The sequence below is a fragment of the Chiloscyllium punctatum genome, chromosome 7, assembly GCF_047496795.1.
Source record: "Chiloscyllium punctatum isolate Juve2018m chromosome 7, sChiPun1.3, whole genome shotgun sequence".
NCBI classification, from domain to species: Eukaryota; Metazoa; Chordata; class Chondrichthyes; order Orectolobiformes; family Hemiscylliidae; genus Chiloscyllium; species Chiloscyllium punctatum.
In genome coordinates, this window is record NC_092745.1 from 53,342,406 (window position 1) to 53,360,739 (window position 18,334).

The 18,334-nt window shown below is 39.8% G+C and overlaps 1 protein-coding gene across 7 annotated transcripts in view; it reads right to left on the reverse strand.

The window, feature by feature from the left end:
- dnm3a (dynamin 3a) overlaps window positions 1–18,334 on the reverse strand; it is a 203,744-nt gene that overhangs the window by 122,416 nt on the left and 62,994 nt on the right. For all 7 annotated transcript variants that reach the window (XM_072573547.1, XM_072573548.1, XM_072573545.1 and 4 more), the window contains 5 exons: window positions 17,311–17,409; window positions 12,507–12,667; window positions 11,480–11,622; window positions 5,365–5,500; window positions 4,672–4,739 (listed from right to left, as the gene is read on the reverse strand). In XM_072573547.1, the coding sequence (XP_072429648.1) occupies window positions 4,672–4,739; window positions 5,365–5,500; window positions 11,480–11,622; window positions 12,507–12,667; window positions 17,311–17,409 (607 nt within the window). The remainder of the gene's footprint in view (window positions 1–4,671; window positions 4,740–5,364; window positions 5,501–11,479; window positions 11,623–12,506; window positions 12,668–17,310; window positions 17,410–18,334) is intronic.

The following is an 18,334-nucleotide window of genomic DNA, read 5'->3' on the forward strand; positions in this document are numbered from 1 at the left end:
CTGTTGTCATCTCATTATCAAAATATGATTCCCACTGCGTTATATTTTCCCACTTCTAACTCTGACCTTATTGAGTAAATATAAGCCACTTTTTGAATAGCAATTACATTAGATCAGGTTACTAATTCATTATCAGATCGTCTTGTATTTAACATCTCAAACTGCAAATTAAAACTTGTACTCTTAAAACAAGTGAATCATGAAATTAGACAATTTTGTCCACAGCAAACATTATACAATTGCTTTACATCTAGAGAACACGTTTGACTATTTTTCAATGTGACAAGACAGATAAATGTATATCTGTTCATTTGAAAGTTATGAAGAAAAAGTGGAGACTGATTACAAAAAAAATTATTCAAATGTGAACAGTGTTCCTACCTAAATTAGGAAACAGTATACCTTCTGTTCCATAGTTAGAGAAGTAAAATAATACACTGCAATCAATTCTGCCGATTTGGAAAAGAAGTCTGTGTAGCATACTTAAAAATAAAAACTCTAAAATGACAGAACTCATTGCAGCGAGCAAACCTTTGGATAATTTCTCATTACCAATGTTGCTCTAATCAATCAATTGGTTTAGCACGTCATTTTTTTCAAATAATAACATCCATCACACATGAAAAAGACAGGGTCAAAAGGATAATCACATGAAACCAGTTAGTTTTAAACAGTTTTGGCCAAAACAAGACAACAACAGTGAACATACCAGTTTTGGAGTTAATTTAATCATTTAGTTCTTTTCAATAGTTGTTTTTCCCAATTTGAATAATTCATGGTAATTTCAATCACGGGCAAAGGAGGAATCATGTGTGAACTCTTTTTAACAGAAGATTTTTGATACAGAAAGCTAGATTCTGTAATCATGAAATTACATTCTAATTTTAAATGTCTTAATCCTGAAATACAATTCACAAGAGTTAAATAAATGCAAATATTTCAATTCAGCACATCATACTTGTCCGATAACAACATTGCACACCATTATCTAAGTCAATATAGCCATGTGTTAGGTGGTGAGATTGGCAGAGACAATAAGGAGATCAAAATCTCAAGAATAATGCTGCAAAATTTGGTTGTGCATTATCAATAGTTTGATTGCCTCTCTGGGTTTAAAAGAGCATCTGCACCACTGGTAAGAACCACACTGTGTGGTTGTTTAAGTAGGTCATCAGTAAAACACTGAAACAGTGTACAGGAAATATGCAAAACTGGAAATCATGACTCAGTATATTGTACAGCATTCAGCAACAGGAAGTGTAATGTGATCTAATACGGTCTGAAGGAATACCTAAGACACAAGTGAATGAAGGAACATATGATGTTAAGGGTTAAAGTCAAAATCCTGCAGACGCTAGAAATCTGAAACAAATACAGGGAATCATGGAGAGAGAAACACAGTTCACATTTCAAGGCCAGTATGACTCTTCTCCTGATTTGAAACATGTTGGAATTTTTTACAGTAATTTTTACAGAGACAAAGGGCCAGTGCAATAAACAAAGAGGTTGTTATTAGTAGAGAAAATAATGAAAAATTAAAATTGGTGTAAATTAAAGTGTGAAAAGGAGAGAATTAATCCTCTCTTCTTAGAGCAAGGTACACAAGACAAGGCTGTAGGGGAGGGGTGAGAAGGGAGAATAAAAGAAAAATGGAGAACACATGTTTTGTGGTCAGTTTCTGAAGTTACTGAATTCAGTATTGAGACCCTGAGACTGTAAAGTGCCTAACTAGAAAATGAGGCCCTGTTCCTTGAGCTTGCATTGTGCTTGATTGGAACATTGCAACAGATCCATGACAGAAATGTTAGCATGAGAGCAAGGTATTTCTTGAAATAGCAAGCAACTGAAAGGTCAGAATCATTCCTGCAGACAGAGCAGAGGCATTTCGCAAAGCAGTCACACACTTTGCATTTACAAACAATTGCCATTTCTAGTAAACAATGGGTGCACCTTTTAGAGAGTGTGGTTGACGATAATAAAGCTTGTACTAAAAGTGTCACTCAGACTCTGCTTAAAATGTAGTATAACAAAGGGCATTCCTCCAACATTATTTAAAGGAATCAGCAACAATTTTCATGTTAATTGCAAATTAACTTATGCTTATGGTTGCAGAATTAGAAAATTAGATGTACGTATAGCTCTTTTACATCAATGCTGTGGCACATAATGAAGCTTTGGTTCTCACTTCACTGGTGATGTACAAACTGCTTGCTACCAGTCATGGGCATTACTGTCCGCCTTCACAGCTAGTCTCTGAGGTACTCATGAAAACTACTGCCTGAAAGCAGAACAGGGATGTCACTGTCAGCACACATTAAGGTGACTGGTTGTGAACACCTTCATATTGGGCTCCTTTTACTTGGCAACAGGACAATCTCCAATATTTGACAGTCTGCTGTTCACTGATATGTAACTTCAGTCTGCAAAGTGAAGGGAAATGCACCTTTTATAGACAAACAGGTAGAGCAATCATTTCGCTTTACCAGGCTTTCCCACGAAACAGGGTTTCACTGATTACACATATTTAGCTGTGCAAGTACTGAGCTAAGTTCACAAAAGGAAGTACAACCTCAAAAAGATGTATCCCCTCCATGTCCTGTTTGTCTGTCACCATATTCAGCATTCAATTCTGCTCTCCCTGCTAATAGAAAGGATGTTGTGAAATTTGAAAGGGTTCAGAAAAGATTCACAAGGATATTGCCAGGTTGAAGGATTCAAGCTAAGGAGACATGCTGAATAGGCTTGGGCGTATTTTCCCTGGAGTTGTCAGAGGCTGAGGGGTGAACTTATACAAATCTATAAAATCATAAGGTGCATGGATATGGTGAATACCTTAGGTCTTTTCCCCAGGATAGGGAAGTCCAAAACTAGACATCAGAGGTTTAAAGTGAGAAGAGAAAGAGCAGCAACTTTAATGTAGAGGGTGGTGCGTGTATGCAATGAGCTGCCAGAGAGAGTGGTGGAGACTGGTACAATTATAACATTTAGAAGGCATATACCTATCCAGATGAATAGGAAGGCTTTAGAGGGAAATGGGCCAAATGCTGGAAAAAGGGACTACATTAGTTTAGCATATCTGATTGGCATGGACGAATTAGACTGAAGGGTCTGTTTCCATGCTGTACAGCTCTATGACTCTATGTCATGAAGATCAATGCCCAGGAACTTGGCAGTAGTCATGAGGTCTTTATTCTGCACTAGCTTGGTGCTGCATCAGCACTTCAGATACCAGGAGAAACAAAAGAGAAGTTAGGTAACAGGAGCCATACATTGACAACCTGGTCAATGGTCCCAGTTCACAATGCAGGCGCATGCACATGACGAGAAACTGGCTACCACATAACATGTAATCAGCACACAATCACATTGCTTTTTGGACCACTGCAGAGGATGCTTTCAGTTTTCCCCAGAGGAAGTGCCATTTGTCATCATGGCATTGGATTCCTAGTCCACAGACCCAATATTTTTTAAGTCGTTCTCTAATATGCACAGTCAACAGCAAAATTAGCACCACACTACAATCATGGTTAGATGCACAGGCAGCATAAAGTTTAAGTGTTGTTTATTTCAGAAGGAATAGATGCAAGTGATTAGCTCATCACAATTCCTGTGCTGATTTACACACCTGACTGAAATTTGCAGCATTAGCATTTGGGGTGGAGAAATAGAGAGATCTGGGCTCCAGATCAGTGAAAGCAGAAACAGAGGTCAATTTCTGGAATGATAAATTTGAGAAGTTCTATTAAGCTTATACAGGATCTGAATTAGGTCACACATGAAATACTGTGGAGAGTTCAGGTCTCTAGATACAAAAAGGATAGTGAGCTACGAAAGAAGGTGCAATAAAAAAGGTCACTGAACCCGAAAGATTAACTCCGATTTCTCTCCACTGATGCTGACAGATCTGCTGAGCCTTTCTGCCAATTTCTGTATTGCTTACAGAAAAAAAAAATGGATTTATACCAGAACTAAATGGTTTTAGCAGTCTGGAAAGATTTAATAAACGGTATCTTTTCACGCTAAGACTGAAGGCTGGGGGATGGGCTCATCAAGGTTTTTAAAGTTATGAAACAATTTAATCGAATAAAAGTCAATTCACATGCAGGAGCAACCTGAACATTTGCCATAAACATAAGATATTCATTTATAAATCAGCAACAACCTCTTCACTCAGAGTGGTTAGAATGTGGAACTTATTACCACAGAGAATAGTTGAGATGGATTGAATAGATAGAAGTTGGATAAGCACAAGACGAACGAATGAAAGGACAGGATTACACAAAAAAGAAAAGGAGGCTGATGCGAAACGTAAACATCAGTAGAGAACTACTGGGCTAAATGCCCTGTTTCTGTCCTGCAGCATACTATGTTATAACATGCAATCTGAGAAATTGCTTCCAAAGTAATGTCCCTTATATAATACTTATCTTGCCCATGTGTTCCAATCTTAATAGTAAAAGCTGTAAAGAATACAAGTGAAGATAGCATTGATTTCTTTCTTTTACCAGATGAATATTGCCACTATTGTTTATCCAGATTACTCCTGATTTAGAATATTGGATTTAAAATAACAGGCTGTGCACACATATAATTTGATTTTCTTCTATTTAATCAGTTAAAATACATAACTTTCATGGAACTGTTCAACAATAGTCCATAGAATCAACTTGCCTGATACCATGGATGTTCTTAATAGCATAGCTAATTTCTCGCCGCAGCTCCTTTTCGTCAAATTCCATCTATAAAATTGAAAGAATATGGTCTTCCACATCAGAAAATGAGAAACAGTAACATCAGCAGCCGTCTTATGGAATGCAAATAAAATAAAGTTGCCGTCTCTTCATTTTGAGTTTTCAAGTTTTAAAAATGCACATATTGTGGTCACTAATTCTAAGCTTTGAAACAATGAATCAAAAATATTGAAGTGAAAATTTTAAAAATGTTAAATTCTACAATGAATATAATGATTACACTTCGGAACATTTGTGACATTATTCAACAAGACATAGCAATGTTACAATCTAATTGAACTAAAACAAGAACGAGTGCATTTTTGAGAATTCCTTATGTTGTAATTGTTTCTTTTTACATGTGGCAACTATTATATATTTTATTCAACTTATTGGGATGCATAATTTCTTAACTTTAGAATGAGCTTTACAATCGGTAGTGAGAAAGATGCTCTATGAATTGTCTTCTATTTAACATTTTAATAAATAGGTTAAAATAACTACAGAAGCATGTAATACAACTGTCTTCATTGTCATTATCTAACATTGTTAATTATTTGATTCCATCTTACTATCTATTAATTCATTCTTACTGATATAACTTTCAAATTAATGTTTCTAGAAACAGTAATACCTTTACGAGTTCAAAAGGAAATCGTTCATGGAAAACTTTGTTGATTCTTGCTCCACCGGATAATTCTAATGTATCCACCTGATCACCCGATCCTTCAATTCTTTTGTCAAAATCCACAGAAAACTGCTTTACCATCCTGATTAAGTGGAAAAGCATGCTTAGTAATTATCTTTTTCACATGCATAATAATTAAGGACAAACCAACGACTCAATTCCATTTATGTAACTCGACTGTCTTCCCCGCCTCCCAGATCACCTCCTACTCCATGAATCAATAACAATTTTTATGTGGTCATTAAGGGTATAACAATGAGGCTGACAGCCCCATTATCTTCAATAAGTCCACTGAGCTCTATTACTGAGTGCCCACTTGAAACATCATGAAGATCAGTCTCCTAATTAGGCTTCTGATGTTGACATTAAGGAGAGGTTATAAGCACATATCTGTCCATGAGTACTGGTATTCCAATTAAGAAACAGTCAGAAAATATTCAAGCCACTGCCTTAATATCACACTTCCCAAGCATCTTTTTGTGGACTTCTATCAGCATCCCAAGAATATAACATTCCCAAGACCAAAGAGTGATGGGCTGCACCTTGGCATTTATTATAACCCATTAAGCTCACAAAGCAAATTTAAATGCAGGTGGTCAGTATCAAGGCCAAACTTCACTACTGAATCAGGTCAATATGCTCTGTCTTCAACAGCAATCCAATAGTCAACATTAAACTCATTGACTAATACAGATGTAATCTTTTGTTGAGCACCATGTTTTGCTTAAACAGACCTTGTTAAATTATACTATTTTTGTAAATTTAAATCTGGAAGCTTAGTCTTAATAGGAAATCAGCCAACTTGAAACATGGTTGACTGCCATATTTTGAAGTCAAGATTAAAGTAGTGCTGCAAAAGCACAGCAGGTCAGGCAGCATCCGAGGAGCAGAAAAATCAACTTTTCGGGCAAAAGCCCTTCATCACTATTCCTGATGAAAGGCTTTTGCCCAAAACATCGATTTTCCTGCTCCTCAAGTGCTGCCTGACCTGCTGTGCTTTCCACCACCACTCTAATCTTGACTCTAATCTCCAGCATCTGCAGTACCCACTTTTGCCATATTTTGAAGTTTCACTGAGCTGACAGGGAGAGAGAAAGAGAGAGACAGACATGCCATTCTTGAGACTGCAGTTTAAAATCATATGAGACAATTAAAAAACTGAAGGGAGAGAGGCAATCATTGACAAATAGCTGAGGCTATTGGCAAATACGTTTTTCATTTAAAATACAGTTGTGGTATTTTTCCACATGATACCAGCTGTATCTTGTTGTGTTGCCACCTCCACTAGAATGCTGCACTGCTTAAGAGTTGTTTGAGGTACTTAGCTGCCACAATCTTCCCCTGTTTTGGGCCTGTCCAATGATCCACCACCATAGATAATCTACAGAAGTGACACTGCTCTGCGATAACAAGGAGAGCTTATTGCATGATAGCAATTAGTCACACTACATTTAGTCAGGCAAAATTACTCAGACAGCACAGAGTTGGTACAGATATGTCTTGTCCCTCTGAAATTTACAGCAGATCTCCTTGTCTCCAACTAATGACTGTGTGTGACATCTTAGAATGGCTAAAACCAACCAGACATGAACATTAACCTCATTAAAGCATTACCTTCTAGAACACCAGTTATTCTAGGTTATTAAAAAATTGTTAGAAGGGTGGATCTAGTTTGAACTGTTGGTAGCTGACAGCTTGTGAGGTTAGCCCTCTATAAATTGCATTTATGCAATTACATGATAATGACTAGGATATCATTGTTCCATTATAAAATTAAGCCAACCTCTCAAATTTCAGTAGCTCCTTTATTTTTCACGGTCAACAGCACAAGAATAATCCAGTGGTCTTTGGATACATGTTCGAAGAAGCTTTGACATAGCCACTAATGCTCAACAGTCTCATGCGTTACTTTTTCAAAATAACAAGTTCTGAAGTACAATATTTCAAAAAATATAATTCCATTTCATTTTCAAACCTCTGCCAAGGTGCTAAAATGTCGTCACCATGACTGTATTTCATGGCTTCATAAAAATCTAAATTGGCATTGTATGAGTGAACTTTTAACACAAACTGAAAAATATCAGTGTAAAGCAGCAAAACTTGCGCTGTTTGCAATTCTGACCTTACTGACCTTACCAGCTCCCTAAAACTGCATGTGTAAATCTCTACAAGACATAGAGATTCTAGATATTGCCATTAACCACAGGAACTCAGGGTATGTCCCTGGACAGAGAAACTTCTTGGTGTTTATGAACACACCTGATGAAAAGACAGATACAAATTTTACTCTATAGTTGGAAAGAAAAAGGAAATTTACTCCACAATTACAGCTGCTTTAGCATGCAATACTAAGAAATGTATGAATGACTGATTTTCCTACAAAAAGTAATAATGGAATAAAACAGACATGGATATAAGAGCAGTTCTTAGACTGGATGTCGTCCCTCAACATTAGCTAGATTAAAAGGGAAAGGGAATTATGTTGATCAGAATATTATACTTCAGAAAAAACTTATTTGTAAAATTAAAATTGAGTGTTAAAACTTAGTGGTCAAGACAAAGTTACTTGAAATGGCCTGGACTCAAGTAAACAGTGCACAATTTTCCAGCACGGAGTTTAAACAAGACTTGCAAACATGGTCAACGGTGAGAAGGATAGGATGTAGGAATTGCAAAGCAATGACATGAATTTTAAAATGAATGTATTGTGAACCGGTAAATCAGCAAAACTAGAGATAATGGATGAACACATTTGGTGCAAGTTAGGATGACGGAAACAGAGATTTGGATGAGCTTCAGCTTATGAATATACAAGCTGGATGGCAGGTCATGAGATTTTAGGGACAATCAAGTCTAGATGTAACAACAGTATGGATAACTTTTTCAGAAGCAGCTCTGTTGAGCCAAGGGCAGGAATGGGCAATAATACAGTTCTGTATCATAGTAGGCTTGAATATTGCATGGCTATGCAGTCAGAAACTTATCTTCTGTTCAATGAGACTGTCTGGTTCATGAATAGTTTGCTTTTGGCTTCAGACAGTGGCCATAGAAATGGATCGATACAGTGCTGTGGAACAAAATTGTGGAGGAGATCAAAAACTATATTCTATTGCACACGAGTTCTAATTATCCAGTACAGGATGTCAGATAACTATTGGAAGAAATCAGAGAGTGGAGGGGTTGATGGGTTAGCGGTGGGATAGAGTTAGGTGTCATCAGGGATATGTTTTCAGATGTTGTTCTTAAGATACACTATGTAAGTAAGAAACAGAATATGATCATGGATGGATCATTAGTACTCCACAAACAACAGAGAAATTAAGAAGCACTCATGCTCAAACTTGATGTGGGTTATTTAGAGTTAACTGGGTGGCTCAAGAGAGTTTCAGACTGGCTTGAGGTTACAGCGTTATATCATTTGGACTAAATTCGGGATACCTGAATCTACTTGAGTGTCCCCATACCATTAAGAAAATTCATAATTTTCAAAAGGCAGTTGCTGAATGCATTGTATTCTTTTTATGGATAATACATATCTTTAAAACTGTATTTTATCACTGGCCACCACAACTTAATTCTACAAAAAGTTTCATTTCATGATGATAATTAGCATCAGGTTTATAGAAAAAATTATAGCAATGACATTTCAACTTATAAAATTAAAGACCTAACATGAAGTGTCCAAACATTCTTTAAATTGAATTTTCCATTATAAATGGGGACAAAGAAATTTAGAGCAGAATGCTTACTGATTTGCATGCGCAAAGTTATGGCAGACAGAATTCCCTGTATGGAAGTGGAATACAAAAATAAGGAAGTGATTTTTAAGTTACAAGTTATAGGGGTCCTTGATCAGACTCCATTTGGAATATTGCATCTGCCGTATTACACCCAGATGAAAGATTTATTGGCTTTACAGTGAATAAAGTGCAAATCTACAATACTGTTGCAGTTTAAAGGATTAACGCTATCATAACATACCATTATCAGTTTGCATAAATTTAATTTTTATTAACTTGATTGGAAGGTTGAGGAATGAGGTAACAGAAAGATCCAGTGAGGGTATGTTATTGATGTACGTAAACCTTCAAAATACATCTGATACAGTGCCACACAACAGACATGTGACAACAATTACACCTCATGGAATAAAAGGGACAGGAGCAACAAGGATACAAAACCAGTTGAGTAATAGAAACAGAGTTATGGTCAATAGATATTTTTCTGACTGGAGGAAGGTTTGTAGTCAAAGTCCTCAAGAGTCAATATTAGGACTTCTGCTTTTCCAGATACATATATCTAAGAATATCATCTAGATCTTGGTGTACAGGAACAATTTTAAAGTTTTTGGGTGATATGATACTAAGAAGCAGAGTAAACTATGTAGAAGGAACTCAAAAGGACAAGAGAGATTGATGGTGTGGGCAAACAGATTACAGGAAAAGTTAAGTACAGAGATGAGTGAGGTGACACATGTTTCTATAAAGATCATGGACTGAGAATATAAACTGGTACATATCTTAAAGTGGTTGCAGAAGCAGAGACTTGGGGCATATCAGCAGATCATTGGAGGTGGCAGGACAGTTAGAGAGAAAAGTCAATAAAATCATGTCCTGGGCTTTATTAATAGGGGCCCAGAATGTAAGAGCACAAAGATCATGCTAACTTCAGAGACTTCAGTTAAGAGGCTGGACTGGCAAGGTTGTGTCTGTTCTCCTTGGAGAATAGAATGGTAAGAAGAGACCTGACAGAAGTCAGATAGAATTACATTTTCTATTAGGGTGACACAGTGGCTCAGTGGCTAGCACTGCTACATCACAGCAGCAGGGAACTAGGTTCAATTCCATACTCGGGCGATTGTCTGTGCAAAGTTGTACATTCTCCCCTTGTCTGCGTGGGTTTCGTCCGGGTTCCTCCCATAGTTCAAATATGTGCAAGTTAGGTGGAACAGCCATGCTAAGTTGCTCCGTAGTGTCCAGGGATCATAGAATCCCTACACGGGTGGAAAGAGGCCATTCAGCCGAAAAAGTCCAGACTGACCCTCCGAAGAGTAACCCACCCAGACCCATTCCCCTACATTTACCCCTGACTAATGTATGTAATCTACATGTCCCTGAACACTATGGACAATTTAGCATAGCCAATTCACCTAACCTGCACATCCTTGGATTGTGGAAGGAAACCCATGCAGACACAGGGAGAATGTCTAAATTAGACGTGTTAACCATGAAATATATAGGGTAGGGGGACAGGTCTGGGTGAGATGCTCTTCAGTGGGTCAGTTATAGACTTAATGGATCGAATTACCTGTTTCACACTGTAGGGGTTCTTAAAAAAATGTTTTGAAAATCACAAGGGGTCTGGATAGAATAATCCACAAGAACTGTTTCTACTTACTAAAGAGTCGAGAATCAAAGGGCACAGATGTAGCAAATATTACAAAAAATGTTTTTACACAGGAGTGCTTAGATCTGGAAACATGGGAGAGCCAGATTCCATTGAGGCATTCAACAAAGCACTGAATGATTATTCAGATAGGATAAAAAAAGGCAAAGTTACAAAAAAGGCAGGTGCATAGCACCAGTACATGATGCACGTTTGGAAAGCCAGTGCAGACACAACAGGTGGAATAATCACCTTCTTTTAAATGATAAAGACACTAACAGTGTAGATAAACAAAACTATTTCTACCAATAGAGCAATTGGAACAAATAGGGTTATTTTAAAATTAAAGCTAAGTCATTTAGGACTGAGAACCACAAACAATTATCACACAAAGTTCAAGAAATCCACGTTGTAATCTTGCTTTAAAAGCAGCGCTGCTTTAAGAACTCAATTTGTAGATGGGCCATGGGCCAGGATCTTATCATGTGATCAGAGGCTAGGATCATTCTGCATTGCAGCACCCCAGACCAAGGATCCGTCTAGAAATCACTTTGTACTGTATGTAATAATTTTAGCTGTGGTTAAATCCACAAGGGATCTTCAAGTAAACGGAATCGCTACAGTCCATACAGTTAAACAAATAAGTTTCATAATCAATCAAGCATAATTAACATACAGCAAGAGAGCTTTGGTTGTTATGGCAGGGTCATCAGGTCGGCAGTCCTTATATTCCTCTACTTCTTTCTCTAAAGATAACAGCTGCCTCTGAAGCTTGTTGCGCAATACTGGAAGTGTTTCCCGAATGTGGTTAGTTAGTTGCTAAAGAAAAAGAAACAAAACTAATATTGAACTATACAAGCTACATTCAGGAAAATAAATGGATATGTCAATCCATTCTGAATAGTCAACTTAAATTAAGTTGTTCTATGTCTTTCTCAGAACATTTTAAGTACTTTTTTATTCAGAGTTGGGATGTAGGCAACACTGCCCGGGCCAGGCATTTACTGCCCATCCTTAGTTGCCCTTGAGAAGGTGGTGGCGAGTTGCTTTCCTGAGTTGCTGCAGTCCACATGCTATAGGTGGACTCACAATGCCACTGGGGAGGGAATTCCAGATTTTGACTCAGCAACAGTGAAGGAACAGCGATACCTTTCCAAGTCAGGGCAGTGACTGGCTTAGAGGAGAACTTGTAGGAGGAGGTATTCCGATGCATCTACTGTCCTTGTCCTTTTCGATGGACATAATCATGAGTTTGAAAGTCTCTGTCTCAGAAGTGTTGGTGAATTTTTGCAGTGCATCTTGTAGGTGGCACACACTGCTTCCACCAAGCATGGATAGTAGAGAGACAGAATGTTTGTGACTGAATCAAGTGCCAATTAAGCAGCCTGCTTTGTCCTGCATGGTGTCAAGCATCTTGAATATTGTTGGAGCTCATTCAACTAGGTAAGTGAGGAGTATTTCATCACACTCCTGACTAATTTATTTTATATTTGATAAGTAGCTGAAAGTGAAAATGCAATGAATCTACTGTAATTTTAGAACAGCATCCTTTTCATGAAATTCAGCTTGGATATGAATGGCAAACTCACCTTAGCTCTGAAAGTATTATATTAGCAATGCACAGCAGAATGCCTCTAGACAATTAAACTAACACATAAATAATCACAGTAAACACTATGCAGTGTTCCATTCTAACAACTCACCTCATTAAGCAGCTTCTGGAGGTATGGTGTTCCCATACGTTCTGCCATGTGTCTATATGCTGGCTGAGAAAGGAAAAATTTTCTTTCTGCTGTAAGTGCCGTTTTAATGTCTTTTTTTCCTTCAATATCCTTTTGACTTCTGTTGACAACACCGATGTATCCTAGCAGCGAAGAAAACAGAAATAGGAGCTTCATGGTTTTATTTTTTCATACTTTGGATATGAGCTTTGTTGGCAAATCCAACACTGACCCCTGAGATGGTGGTCTGAACGTATTTTTAGGACATTTGAGAATGGAGTTAAGAGTCAAATAGGTTGGCATGGGGCTGGAATTGCATATAGAGAAGTTTACTTCTTAGTAAACCACTTGGATTTTAAATACCAATTATAGTCACTTTTACCAACTTTTTAAATAATTTCTTTAATAAAGTGGAATCGCAGGTAGATAGGATAGTGAAGGAGGTGTTTGGTACGCTTTCCTTTATTGGTCAGAGTATTGAGTATAGGAGTTGGAAGGTCATGTTGCGGCTGTACAGGACATTAGTTTGACCACTGTTGGAATATTGCATGCAATTCTGGTCTCCTTCCTATCGGAAAGATGTTGTGAAACTTGAAAGGGTTCAGAAAAGATTTACAAGGATGTTGCCAGGGTTGGAGGATCTGAGCTCCAGGGAGAGGCTGAACAGGCTGGGGCTGTTTTCCCTGGAGTGTCAGAGGCTGAGGGGTGACCTTATAGAGGTTTACAAAATTATGAGGGGCATGGATAGGATAAATAGACAAAGTCTTTTCCCTGGGATCGGGGAGTCCAGAACTAGAGGGCATAGGTTTCGGGTGAGAGGGGAAAGATATAAAAGATACCTAAGGGGCAACTTTTTCACAAAGAGGGTGGTACGTGTATGGAATGAGCTGCCAGAGGAAGTGGTGGAGGCCGGTACAATTGCAACATTTAAGAGGCATTTGGATGGGTATATGAATAGGAAGGGTTTGGAGGGATATGTGCCGGCTGCTGGCAGGTGGGACTAGATTGGGTTGGGATATCTGGTCGGCATGGACGGGTTGGACCAAAGGGTCTGTTTCCATGCTGTACATCTCTATGACTCTATGACTCTAATTAGGTGAAGAACTGCAGATGCTGGAGATCTGAGTCAAGAATGTGCTGCTGGAAAAGCACAGCAGGTCAGGCAGCATCTAAGGAGTAGGAAAATCGATGTTTCGGGCATAAGACCTTCATCAGGAATGAGGCTTATGGGCCAAGGAGGCTGAGACATAAATGGGAGGGGGTGGGGCTGGGGATAGGTAGCTGGGAATGTGATAGATAGATGTGGGGCAAAGGTGATAGGTCGGAGAGGTAGGTGGAGCGAATAGGTGGGAAGGAAGATGGACAGGTAGGACAGTTCAAGAGGGCGGTTCTGAGTTGGAGGCTTGGGACTGGGATAAGGTGGGGGAAGGGGAAAATGAAGAAACTGGTGAAATCCATATTGATCCCATATGGTTGCACAGTCCCAAGGTGGAAGATGAGGCGTTCCTCCTTCAGGCGTTGGGTGGTTACGGTTTGGTGATGGAGGAGGCCAGGGCCTACATGTCTTTGGTGGAGTGAGAAGGAGCGTTAAAGTGTTTGGCCATGGGATGGTGGTGTTGGTTGGTGCCGGTGTCCCAGAGATGTTCTCTGAAATGATCGCAAGCTGACTTCCCGTCTCCCCAACGCAGAGGAGACCAGATCGGGTACAACAGATACAGTAGATGATGTGTGTGGAAGTATAGGTAAGTTTCTGTCAGATGTGAAAGGATCCTTTGGGGCCTTGGACGGACGGAGGGATGGATGGGGGTGGGCAAGTGTGGGCAAGGTTTTGCACTTCTTGTGTTGGCACGGGAAGGTGTCAGTAGTGGGGTGTGGGTTGGTGGGGGGCATGGATCTGAAAAGGGAGTTGCGGAAGGAATGATCTCTCCAAAATGCAGATAGGGGTGGGGAGGGAAATATATCCCTAGTGGTGGGGTCTGTTTGTAGGTGGCAGAAGTGGCAAAGGATAATGTGATGTATCCGGAGGTTGGTAGGGTTGAAGGTGAGAACTGAGGGGGTTTCTGTCCTCTTTGAGATTGGAGGAGTGGGGCTCAAGGGAGGACGTACAGAAAGTGGGGGAGATGTGCTGGAGGGCATCAACCACCATGTTGGGGGGAATTGCGATCGTTGAAGGAGGTGGCCATCTGGGATGTTAAATGGTGGACTTGGTTATCCTGGGAGCGATGCGGTGGAGACGGAGGAATTGGGAATAAGGGATAGCAGTTTTACAGGAGATAGGTTGGGAGGAGGTGTAGTCCAGGTAGCTGTGAGAGTTGGTGAGTTTTAGAGTAGATGTCCATGGTTAGTCAGTCACCGGAGATGGAGAAGTCCAGGAAGGGGAGAGGTATCTGAAGTGGTCCAGATGAATTTGAGGTTGGGGTAGAAGGCGTTGGTGAATGTCAAGAACTGTCCAACCTTGTTGTGGGAGCACAAGGTGATGCCAATACAGTCATCGATGTAGTGGAGGAAAAGGTGGGAAATGGTACTGGTGTAGCTGTGGAAGATTGGTTGTTCCATGTACCTGACAAAGAGACAGGCATAGCTGGGGCCCATGCAGGAGCCCATGGCTACCCCTTTGGTTTGGAGGAAGTGGGAGGATTGGAAGGAGAAGTTGTTGAGGCTAAGTTGAACGAGAGTGTCAGTTGAAAGGTACTGGTTGGGTCGGCATGAGAGGAAGAAACAGAGGGGTTGGAGACCTTTGTCGTGGTAGATAGATGTGTAACCCCGGACAAAACTCATCTTCCACCCCACTAACCTCTAGGTATATCGCATCATCCTTTGCCTCTTCCGCCACTTACAAACAGACCCTACCACTAGGGATATATTTCCTTCCCCACCCCTATCTACATTTCAGAGATACCATTCACTCCGTGACTCCCTTTTCAGATCCACGCTCCACCTCCACCACACCCCCCCCCCCACCCCCGCCCCACCCACACCCACACCCAACTCCTGGCATCTTTTCTATCCTGCCAACGTAGGAAATGCAAAATCTGCACCCACAGCTCCCGCCCTCATCTTCATCCAAGGCCCAAAATGATCCTTCCACATCCGACAGAAATTTACTTGTACTTCCCCACACATCATCTACTGTATCTGTTGCACCCAATATGGTTTCCTCTATATCGGGGAGACAGGACGGCAACTTGCAGATCGTTTCAGAGAACATCTCTGGGACACTCGCACCAACCACCCCACTGCCCAGTAGCCGAACTCTTTAATTCCCCCTCCCACTCCACCAAGGACATGCAGGTCCTGGGCCTCCTCCATCGCCAAACCCCAATTACCTGATGCCTGGAGGAAGAATGCCTTATCTTCCACCATAGGACTCTGCAACCACACAGAATCAATGTGAATTTCAACAGTTTCCTCATTTCCCCTCCCCCCCACCCTATCCCAGTCCCAAGCCTCCAAATCAGCACCACCTGCTTGACCTGTCCATATTCCTTCCCACCTATCCGCTCCACTCTCTTCTCAGACCTATCACCTTTCCCTCCACCTTCATCTACCTATCACATTCCCAGCTACCTTCCCCCCAGTCACCTCCCAGTTAGCTCTCAGTCCCCGGCCCTCAAGCCTCACTCCTGGTGAAGGGCTTATGCCCGAAACATCAATTTTCCTGCTCCTCGGATGTTGCCTGACCTGCTGTGCTTTTCCAGTGCCACACTCTTGGAACAAGTTAACAAGTGCTATGATGAGTTTTGAATTCATATGTCCATATCACTTTATCTTTAACAAGCAAAAAACAAAACATATTTCAGAAAAGCAGCTTACTAAGGTGAACATTGAGATATGTGTGATCTCAATTCTCAAGAATGTCCCTTCTGACTAATTTGGTAAGTCGATTATCAATTTTGCCACATTCCACTGAACAATTTCTACAGATTCTGCATCCTTTTGCAGGGTAATCTTTGCGATTGCACTTGTTTCCAGAGCTCGTGTTCTTAGAACAGGGTTAAAGCGATACCACTTCCTTGAAGGGGTTATAGAAACATAGATGATTGCCTTGTGTTACTTTGTAGCTTCACGTCTACTGGACAGTCAAGGCTGCTCTACTAAATCATTACCTGAGAGATAGGAGCATGATTCCATGCCACACGTCTGCAATGCAAGATGGCTACTGTACATACATGATCAGGTTAAAAAAAACATTTTTACTAAATGCCAGGTCGTTCTGGTTTTACATTTACAAATATTGGCAGGGACTGGCAAAGCTCAACTTCAATTTTAAAAAGATACTTTTGAAAGCAAAGCATTCTGTGACAATTAGGGGGCTTGTTGCTGGCATAGCGGTAATCCAGACGGCCAAGCTAATGGTCTGGGAATTTAAATTCAAATTCCACCATGGCAACCAGTGGAATTTAAATTCCATTAATTCATCTGCAATATTGCGTTGGTAATTGTGACCATTAGACTATCAGTAATTGTCCTATAAATACATCCAATTCACCCATATGCTTTCTAAAAGGGGACCTACCATCCTTACCTGGTCATCTGCTTTATATGTGACTTCATACACCAGAAATATGGTTGACTCTTAACAGTGCTCTGAAACATCCTACCAAACCATTCATTTCAAGGGCAATTATGCATCATCAACAAACATTGCACTTTACAGCAACAACCACATCCCACAAAAGAATAAAGAAGAAAAGTAACGAGTGATTTATTGTTACAGGCTTACAATGTTCTGAAAATTGATTTTCTAAAAGATTTTAATTTACAATAGACCAAATTTGTGTGATACCTCTGCGAAGAGGCAGTATCTTGTTCTCCAATATATCTCTGGCATCTGTACCATCATCCATTAGATCCAGCTTGGTTATCACACCAATTGTTCGCAAACCTAAACAAATGAGAAGATTTGATTTTTAAAACAGGGATTTCACTAAGTATACTTTTCAGCCAGCAGATTAGTTTTACTTTGTTTAAGATGGATGACAGTGATATGTTACATCAACTAAGTTACTTTAAATAATTCCCAGTGCACAGCTATGACCCAGTATAAAACTGCAAAGGAGATGGATTTTTTACAAATAAAAATAAAGCTTTAAAAAAAGCATAAGATAATATTAAACTAATATTTACTGATGCTTATTAAACTTAGAAAATAACCTAACACATGTACTCATAAAGGCAAAATACTTCAGCGTTTGGAAATCTAAAAGAAAAAACAGAAACTGTTGGAGAACCTCAGCAGGTCTGGCAGCATCTGCGGAGAGAGAAAAACAAGGTTAACATTTCGAGTTTGGTTCAGCTCTTCTACAGAACGCTGAAGTTTTTTCAGTTCTGAAAAATATGTACTCTCATACTTTTGGCACACAAAGGTCCAGATCATCAAAGAGGTCATGATGACACACAAGTGCACAATATGACAGAACACTGGACCATATTTTTGCTCTTGGCAACTATTTTAGTCCCAGTTAGGACAGGTATTTCCCCTTTCCTAAAACAGGGAAAACTGGACCAAACGTTGCAACAACCCATTTCCCACATACCTGTTGGTGTTTGTTTTGAGATATTTGCCAGATGTCATGCAGCAAGCTGACTCTATGAACCACATGGACGCAAGAATGAGAGAAAGATTTGAATTGCAAGCAGGAATCGTTTTCCTTCCAGATCCAAGAAAACCGTAAGTAATTAGCTTGGGTTATAGAGTGAAGCACACACAATCTTGTCTTTTGCATTTCCAATATACCTGGCTTTACTCTATGAAGATCTGGACTTTACTATATTGAATTAGAAGCATGGGGAGTTCAGAGTTTATTTCA